Source organism: Dendropsophus ebraccatus, chromosome 15 (genome assembly GCF_027789765.1).
Source record: "Dendropsophus ebraccatus isolate aDenEbr1 chromosome 15, aDenEbr1.pat, whole genome shotgun sequence".
Classification (NCBI taxonomy): domain Eukaryota; kingdom Metazoa; phylum Chordata; class Amphibia; order Anura; family Hylidae; genus Dendropsophus; species Dendropsophus ebraccatus.
The window spans coordinates 14,156,627-14,166,844 of NC_091468.1; the positions used below are offsets into that span (position 1 = coordinate 14,156,627).

The window sequence follows — 10,218 nt, forward strand, 5'->3', positions numbered from 1 at the left end:
CGTGTATAACTTACATCATTTTGTTCAGCCGTTCTCCTAATATGCAGGAGAATAGGATTCTTGCCACACCCCTATCCTTGCCCTCCTGCTGCTGATTGACAAAAGACTGCCTATACACAGCATGGATAGATAACTGCCAATCAGCAGCGGGTGGGTGGAGTTTTCAGCTTCTCATGAATATCCAGGACTACTGGGCTCATGCACATAATGGAGAGGACTACTTATTGTCCATGTTATTCAGGAGGAGATCTCTGGATCAGCTGCACAGAACAATGTAAGTGATACATCATTCTGTTCAGCTTCTCTGTCACTAGTTTATACTACCCTGAGCAGAAACCTACTGACAGTCTCTTTAAGAACATACTATATGCAGAAGAAGTAAGGACATAAACGTCGGCATAGGATCTATATACAAAAGGTTAAGAATTTTCCTCTTTTTATTTGGAGCAAATTAGTTTAAAAAGTCTAGGTCACCTTTAAAGAGGTACTCCGGGCTATGTGTATTTTCAGTGTATGGCCGGAGAGGGGATGGATATAGCAGCCGCCGGTCACTTACCACCCCGCTACGACCGCTGAATGGCTGAGCTGCCTTGAGACATCATGTCTCAAGCCGCAGCTCTGACCAGCAAGCAGCGGCCGGACGGGAGAACGGGGCGCCGCGATCCGGGGGAGGTAAGTGACCGGCGGCTTCTATATCCACCCCCTTCCCAGCCATACACTGAAAATACACATAGCCCGGAGTACCTCTTTAAGTACCACAAAGTATATATTAAGGTGGAATTAATTTCCGCTTATCCATTGGATGGTTTATGGAAGGATTCTAACATTCTATTCTCCTCTGTTGTCTCCCCCCCCGTATTATCGTCTACTGTACATTGAGCTGATTAGCATGAATATCTGTGCAACATGTCAAACACTTATTCTGTTCCACTTCTACCATCTGAGCGATTATCTGAATTTACTCCTTGACCCTCTTTACAAGTAAAATTATTAAGGGTCAACAGTCTATTAACCTGAACATCCAGAAAAAAACAAGAAGAATATTTCTGCTGTCTTAAAATGAAATTGGCTGCAACATTAGAAATGCAGGTGATGGTAACATCAGAGTGTCACGGAATCTCCCACAATGCATTGCCTTAGAACAGTCAAAGCTATAGTGAGCGTGTCAGTGCAGTATGTTATGCTGTGGAGCCCCATGTGTTATTTCTGTACCCCCGCTCCATGCATTGTCTGCAATATGTCTGAACTGTGACCTAATTATATGCAATGTAGTTGTACAATTACATCATTGTGTTTTTTATTTTCTATACTTTGCTGTTTTATCATCTTGTGCAGTAATATGACTGTGTGCATTAGGCTGGGTTCACACTGCGTTTTTTTGCAATCCATTTTTTCCCCCCCCAACCAAACAGATGCATCTGTGTGCATCCATTTTGATTTGTTTTTCCATTGACTTGGATTATTGAAAAATGGATCAAAAAACACTTTTTTTTTTACGATACAGAAAAATCTGGTCAATCAAGGAAGATTGACAGTCATCTTGTGTTTCTTCCAATTTCTGATAATTGCGCAACAGTTGTCTTCTCACTAAGCAGCTTGCCTGTTGTCCTGTAGCCCGTCACAGCCTTGGGCAGGTCTACAATTTTGACCTTGGTGTTCTTAGACAGTGCTTTTGTCTTGGCCATGGTGGAGAGGTTGGAGTGTGATGGATTGAGTGTGTGGACAGCTGCTTTTTTTTTTAAACAGGTAACAAGTTAAAACAGGTGCAATGAATACAGGTAATGAGTGCAGAGTAATGGTCCGTTTACACTGAGTTTATCGATTTTAAAGCAACAATTTGATTTTTATAACAATCAGCGTTTAGATGAAGTGAAAATTCGTTTTAAAAATGGTTATTGTGGTGGTTTTAAGATCCCTGTCCCCAGGTTGTGTGTGGTATTACAACTCCATTTACTTCAATAGAACTGAGCTGCAAAATCCCCACACCCAAACTGGGGACAGGAGAGGTGCTGCTTCTAGATTAGATGTTCTTCTAATCCTGGACAATCCCTTTAAATAGTGACCCCAGATCATTTTCTTTGCTCATACATCTCGGCTTTCTGTTCCTTCTATTTAGAATTAACAAAGTTTTTTTTCTCATCTTGTTTATCTGACCAATACTCATTAATGGTTAATGCAGAGCAATAAAGATTGTGCCAATCACCTATTATCAGCAGAGGGAACATCACGGGGGTCATTCCACGGATCGGCAGTCGTTCCATCCTCTCCCTCTTGGGAATAAAGCCCATTACAGCTGTGATTGTGTTTTTGCGGCCCGGTAGATCCCCATCAGCAGTAGTTATTACAGTATTAGTTACCTTACCTCAGCATTATCTGCCACTCAGCTACTCTCCTGTCATTGGTGGCTACTATAGCTGTCACTCAGGGCTGCTAGACGTTGTGTCGCTGGGCAAGATATTGAGGACACAGGAGGAGGGGGGATTATGAGGACACAGGAGGAGGGGGGATTATGAGGACACAGGAGGAGGGGGGATTATGAGGAGGCAGGAGGGGGATTATGAGGACACAGGAGGACAGGAGGGGGGGATTATGACTACATGAGGACAGGAGGGGGGGATTATGAGGACACAGGAGGAGGGGGATTATGAGGACACAGGAGGAGGGGGGATTATGAGGACACAGGAGGAGGGGGATTATGAGGACACAGGGGGATTATGAGGACACAGGGGGATTATGAGGACACAGGAGGAGGGGGGATTATGAGGACACAGGAGGAGGGGGGATTATGAGGACACAGGAGGAGGGGGATTATGAGGACACAGGAGGGGGATTATGAGGACAAAGGAGGGGGATTATGAGGACACAGGAGGGGGATTATGAGGACACAGGAGGAGGGGGATTATGAGGACACAGGAGGGGGATTATGAGGAAACAGGAGGGGGATTATGAGGACAAAGGAGGGGGAATATGAGGATACAGGAGGGGGATTATGAGGACAAAGGAGGGGGATTATGAGGACACAGGAGGGGGATTATGAGTACACAAGAGGGGGATTATGAGTACACAAGAGGGGATTATGAGTACACAAGAGGGGGATTATGAGGACACAGGAGGGGGGGATTATGAGTACACAAGAGGGGGATTATGAGGACACAGGGGGATTATGAGGACACAGGGGGATTATGAGGACAAAGGAGGGGGGGATTATGAGGACACAGGGGGATTATGAGGACAAAGGAGGGGGGGATTATGAGGACACAGGGGGATTATGAGGACAAAGGAGGGGGGGATTATGAGGACACAGGGGGATTATGAGGACACAGGGGGATTATGAGGACACAGGAGGAGGGGGGATTATGAGGACACAGGAGGAGGGGGGATTATGAGGACACAGGAGGAGGGGGATTATGAGGACACAGGAGGGGGATTATGAGGACAAAGGAGGGGGATTATGAGGACACAGGAGGGGGATTATGAGGACACAGGAGGAGGGGGATTATGAGGACACAGGAGGGGGATTATGAGGAAACAGGAGGGGGATTATGAGGACAAAGGAGGGGGAATATGAGGATACAGGAGGGGGATTATGAGGACAAAGGAGGGGGATTATGAGGACACAGGAGGGGGATTATGAGTACACAAGAGGGGGATTATGAGTACACAAGAGGGGATTATGAGTACACAAGAGGGGGATTATGAGGACACAGGAGGGGGGGATTATGAGTACACAAGAGGGGGATTATGAGGACACAGGGGGATTATGAGGACACAGGGGGATTATGAGGACAAAGGAGGGGGGGATTATGAGGACACAGGGGGATTATGAGGACACAGGAGGGGGGGATTATGAGGACACAGGGGGATTATGAGGACAAAGGAGGGGGGGATTATGAGGACACAGGGGGATTATGAGGACACAGGGGGATTATGAGGACACAGGAGGGGGATAATGAGGACACAGGAGGAGGGGGGATGATGAGGACACAGGAGGAGGGGAGATTATGAGGACACAGGAGGGGGATTATGAGGACACAGGAGGGGGATTATGAGTACACAAGAGGGGGATTATGAGGACACAGGAGGAGGGGGGGATTATGAGAACACAAGAGGGGGATTATGAGAACACAAGAGGGGGATTATGAGTACACAAGAGGGGGATTATGACTACAATTGGAGACTAGACGGGGGATTATGACTACATGGGGGCACAAAATGGTGGATTATAATTACGTAAGGACATGAGGGGGGATTATAGCTACATAGGGGCAAAGGAGGGGGATTAGTTCTAGTATAGGGGATTATGGCTACATGAAGATACAGAAGAGGATTATAACTACATGGGGACATAGGAGGGGGGATTATGGATTACATAAGGAGACAGGAAAGGGGGGGTTATAATAGTGTGGAGGCAAAGAAGGGATCTCACAGTGCACCGTAACCATCTAAAGTTTACATACAGCACCAATCACCATCAAGGTTTTATGCCTGCAAGAACAAGACAACCCTGATTCACCAATAATCTATGTGTAACATTGGATGGGTCTGGGCTCTTCCGGGGATATATTGCAGGAGGCAGTCTTACCAATCACTAGCACTCCAGCACGATCATAGTGCCACCCATTATGGTGCTGGATTTTGTCATCCAGGATGGAAGAGCCTGATGCTCGTGTCCTTTACTATTATGACCCATGGACCAACTTCTCACAATAATAGGGCGTCACCACCAATGACATGACCAGGGCTAACTCTCCTCTTTCCTTATACCAGTCACATGTATGGTACTTGCATCTTTGCCATGTTTTGCTCACATATCCACCCTTGTATTGGCGGCATGTGACCACACCTGAGAAGATTTGACATCCCCATCCACCTATTCACCAATGGATGATTGACTACCACACACAGCCCACGAGAGGCAGCCGTCAGCCATCTCTCCCAAGATTATATACTCCAAATGAGACCTAATAACTTCATTAACATGAACACAGGCGAGAGAGGTCGGGCCCTGCGTATATCATTTGTATGCAAATTGGTTGAATATAATTTGGCATTAAAAATGTTGCAGGATAAAAGACATGTAAAAATGACTGCGGCGCCTGGATATGGAGATTATTCCCATCTCTTCCTTTAATTATAGTTTTTACTTACTGTAAACAGACGGAGGTTTCGCAGGAAGAGCGCTCATAAATATAAAACAGTGAATATCACTTGCAAAAATAACATTAAAAAAAATAGACAAAATAGAACAAGGTCAACAATTCTGCATATTTCTCACCATATTATCTTTGATTTGCACATAACTGTATTCAGCAAAGTTCTATTGCCAGTTCTGTCCGGAGTGCCAAAAATGGAGCATGTTCCCTTTATTTTATATGTTGGTGGCCAACTATACCTCCAAAAATAGCCAGTTCACACATGGTATGAGACCGGCCGTTCCCTGACCCGGCCAGTCTCAGAAAAAATCAGTACCGGCCGGCTGATCTTTAACCCCGCTGAGTTCTGATGCGGGCACATCCGTGCACGCCCGCATCAGAACTCCCCACAGCACACTATGGAGAGTGCAGCCGGAGCCGCATGCTCCATTGTGTGCGCTGACAGGGTGACGTGTCAGTCTTCTATGGCGCCGCTAGGGATCACGGCCGGAGTGTATTTCCTGCAGCACAACCTAAGTACCGCACTTATCACGGCCGTTGCAACAACAGCCGTGATTACCGCAGAACTTACATTGTGGGAACATAGCCTAATAATGCATCATACATAGATGGCCACTAGGGGCAGAAGGGAATAATTTTTAAGTCTCCACCGATTATCTCAAGATGAGTATTAACCCCTTAGCGAACCATGACATACTTGGTACGTCATGGTGCCGCAGGGGGTGTTCAGAGCGGGGTCCTGGCGGGACCCCGCTCTGAACAGCACCGCTCCCGGCTGCAATCTGCAGCCGGGGAGCGCCTCTATTAGCCGGCGCGGGTCCCGTTGCCGCGCCGGCTAATTAAGCACTTCAATGCAGCTGTCAAACCTGACAGCTGCATTGAAGTGCTTTATGCACAACATCCCTGGTGTCTAGTGGGACGGATCGCATGCGATCGCGGGGGGGGGGAATCCATTCTTCTGGCCGGCCCGGGCCTCAGCGTCGCACTGACGCTGATCCTGTCTCGGCAATAGATTGCAGCAGGCCATAGCAATCTATGACCGATCTAATCGATCTTTGCTGTGTATATACACAGCATTGATCTCTATGAGAGATCAGTGCTATGTATATACAAGCCCCCCAGGGGGGCTTCTAGTTTATGTAAAAAAATAAATAAAAAAGTGTTTTTAGTAATAAAAAATCCCCTCCCCTAATAAAAGTCCAAATCACCCCCCTTTTCCCATTTTATAAATATAAATTAAGAAATAAATAAATAAATAAACATATTTGGTATCGACGCACACGTAATCGCCTGAACTATTAATTAATCACATTCCTGATCTCGCACGGTAAACGGCGTAAGCGCCAAAAAATTCCAAAGTGCAAAATTGCACATTTTTGGTCGCATCAAATCCAGAAAAAAATTGATAAAAAGTTATCAAAAAGTTGTATGTGCGCAATCAAGGTACCGATAGAAAGAACACATCATGGCGCAAAAACTGACACCTGACACAGCCCCATAGACCAAAGGATAAAAGCGCTATAAGCCTGGGAATAGAGCGATTTTAAGGAACATATACAGTATTTGTTAACAATGGTTTGAATTTTTTAAAAGCAATCACATAATATAAAAGTTATACATGTTATATATCATAGTAATCGTAACAACTTGAGGAACATGCATAACAAGTCAGTTTTACCATAGGGCGAACGGCGTAAATGCAAAACTCCCCGAAATCAAAACAAATTCCTTTTTTTTTTTCAATTTGACAGGGGGGGTTTCAACTAGATCGTGTCTCACTACTTACACTCTTTGTAGTGCATGGACTTGCAGGACTATATCAATGTATGCAAGAAGACGAGGGGTTATCCCTCGGAAAGGTGGCGGCATTTCTGTTTGATTATGTATCTACCTCTAATAATTGCTTGTAACTATCAGTACTGGGATATCTTCTCCTTGCAGCCCAGGTAGATGACAGAGCACAGATGGGTATCCAGAACCTTTGGTTCTTGACCCTCCTGGGGTCATCTTGTGTAGACAGTTGGAAATATGTCAAGGACACCCCCCCCCCCCCCCAAAGGAAAAAAATCCCTGCCCCTAAACTCCTTTTCCATGTCTGAGAACCTCCACACTTACAGAGGTGATATTAGTTTGTTCTTTTATAAGCTTTTGTACTTTAGGTTTATGGCTCTTTGTAGGATTCTGAAGAAGCTCCAGTACAAAACACTGCGGCTTGGGCCGGCTCCTAATGGGAAACACAGCACAAGTGTTATCATCTAACGAGTGCAGGAACTCATTAGTTGTAGACATGGATGACCATTCCCTTTCCGCCTTCTGGGAAATAAAGTCTTTAGTTCAATACAGTCTGGTAATGAGAGCATTCATCCCTGTGGTCTCCAACAAGTCCACGGCCTGCATTTGATTGGTAATTGATGGTGATTGTATCTGTTTGTGCTAAAAGTGTAAGAAGTTTGATTTTTTTTTTACATTTCGTAAGAAAGAATAAACCATTTGTAACATTATCAATTTGTTGAGGTGATCTGCATAGTAAGACAATGGATGAAGCTGTAGAGCCTATGTGCCATTACATGGTACCTCAACGAGGCCCCAAACTGTGCCCCAGGACTATCCCTTTATAATATGACCTCTGCATCAGTGGGAAAAGGTCTTTGTATGAAATCTGAGATATACTTAGGTGCAGCTTTACATATCTGAACAGCATAGATTTGTAATATGGCCTTGTGCAGGACACCCTAAGCCAATAGGAGAATAAAGCATTGTCCCAAATCTAAGAATTAAAGGGGTTATCCAGTGGCACATAAACATGGCCACTTTCTTTCAGAGACAACATGACTCTTGTCTCCAGTTCAGGTGCATTTTGCAATTAAGCTCCATTCACTGTAATGGAACTGAGCAGCAAAAACCCGCCCAAGCTGGAGACAAGAGCGGGGCTGTCTCTGGAAAAAAGTGGCCATGTTTTTGTAGCGCTGGATAACCCCTTTTAAGGGTGCCTCCAATAATATTGCATAGCATGTCTTCTGCTAGTAATAATAGTAAGAAATATGATCCAGATTAAGAATGGTCCTGTTTCTTAGAACATAAATAGGTCATAGGGGGAGATTTATCAAACATGGTGTAAAGTGAAACTGGCCCAGTTGCCCCTAGCAACCAATCAGATTCCACCTTTCATTCCTCACAGACTCTTTGGAAAATGAAAGGTGGAATCTGATTGGTTGCTAGGGGCAACTGAGCCAGTTTCACTTTACACCAATTTGATAAATCTCCCCCACAGGCCTCTCTTGCAAAGAGGGTTTAGGTGTTGTATATTTGCCCCAGATTCTTAAAGGCAAACTCTCAGTAGGTCACCCAATACTAACCTGATCACTACGGTACTGTTCTTATCTTTTTTATCTTGTTTCACAAAAGCAGGGACTTTAAAAAAAAAAAAAAAAAAAAAAAAAGTACCCTAGAATTTTTTTTGTGACAAGTTCTATTACTCAGTACCAAAAAAACTTTGGTATATTCTATAGATAAGAGGTTTGGATCCCCACCCAAGGGTGTAGATCTGTCATATGTTGTTGGGAACACTGAGACTGACTACTTTTACCTGACTGGTTTTATGTGTTTTCCAGATAGTGTTCCGGAAAATTAGTGATGTGAAAAGAGAAGAAGAAGAGTGGATGAAAAGTAAAAATGAAGCCCCTCTGATCCTCCCGCCTGACCATCCAGTCCGAAGACTGTTTCAAAGATTCCGTCAGCAGAAGGAGGCGCGCCTGGCAGCAGAACGAGGAGGGAGAGACCCCAACGATCGCGATTTAGAGAAAGGCAATATACTGGTGGAACATTCTGCTCGCAACACCATCAAGGCCAGCCTTGTCACCGTCACAGAAAGCCCCGCTACCCCAGTACCTTTCCAAGCGGCGTCAACCTCTGGTGTGTCAGACCGAGCTAAGCTCCATGCTCCAGTATCTGAGACTACTGGAGGTAAAGTGGCCGGGGAGTTGGTGAAAAGGAAAGGGTGGGCGAGGTTTAGAGATGCATGCGGGAAGGGGGAGGATTGGAACAAAGTGTCTAAAGCCGAGTCTATGGAAATATTACCCGACAGAACTAAACCTTCAGGGGAGGCCACCTTAAAGAAGACAGACTCCTGTGATAGTGGCATAACAAAAAGTGATTTACGTTTAGACAGTGTTGGTGAGACTAAGAGCCCCCAGGATCGGAGTCCAGTGCAGGCTGAAGTTAAACACACTTTTTATCCCATTCCAGAACAGACCCTCCAAGCGACTGTTTTAGAAGTGAAGCATGAGTTAAAGGAAGACATAAAAGCTTTGAACACAAAAATCACAAATATCGAAAAACAACTGTCGGAAATACTAAGAATTTTAGCTTCGAGAAGGTGCTCCCAATCGCCACAAGAGATCTTTGAGATATCTCGACCCCAGTCTCCAGAATCAGAAAGAGACATATTTGGATCCAGCTAGAATATCCTGAGGGCGATGATAGTTTTATTGTAGAAGTGCCCAGTCCCCTCGCCCATGTTTCAAGCACTGCCTCCAACATGGGTCTCCACTCTCGGTGGGTCTACAAGATGAGCATGTTCTTGGGCAGACACAACCTACATCTCCAAGGTGGGCTCTGTCCAACCATCGAAAAAGTTCTGACATGGTTTTATCAACCCGTTGGATGGATTTGCCGAATACTAGTTTTATGTGAATTTTACACATATCATTAGAAGCCCAGAGAGGAGGACAAGGACGGAGGGGAAACAAGATGGCGGTTGTACTTCCTCAGCCTTTTGAAATAGGATTATTGAATATTAACTTTACAACCGAAGAAGAAGAAAAAGAGAGGGGCTGATGCACCTTTATATCAAAATATTGGGAAGGTGTTTTATGATATTTCTTCCCAAAAAGCATGCCTTATGTAACTGATTCTCATACTTGTCCATTTGGAAGGATGGACGAGACGGCCTGTATGACTGTATAAAACATCTCTCATTGCTGCGGCCTTTATAGATGCTTGCAAATCCACCCACTGAATGTCACAATATATAAAAAAAAAACATTGCGCTTCTTGGCCTCTCTCA

At 44.9% G+C, this 10,218-nt stretch overlaps 1 protein-coding gene across 2 annotated transcripts in view; it reads left to right on the plus strand.

Annotated features, from left to right (window-relative positions):
• KCNH1 (potassium voltage-gated channel subfamily H member 1) overlaps positions 1-9,674 on the plus strand; it is a 250,570-nt gene extending 240,896 nt beyond the window's left edge. For both annotated transcript variants that reach the window (XM_069954618.1, XM_069954617.1), the window contains one exon: positions 8,765-9,674. In XM_069954618.1, the coding sequence (XP_069810719.1) occupies positions 8,765-9,613 (849 nt within the window). In that variant the 3' untranslated portion in view covers positions 9,614-9,674. The remainder of the gene's footprint in view (positions 1-8,764) is intronic.
• Positions 9,675-10,218: the final 544 nt, after the last annotated feature.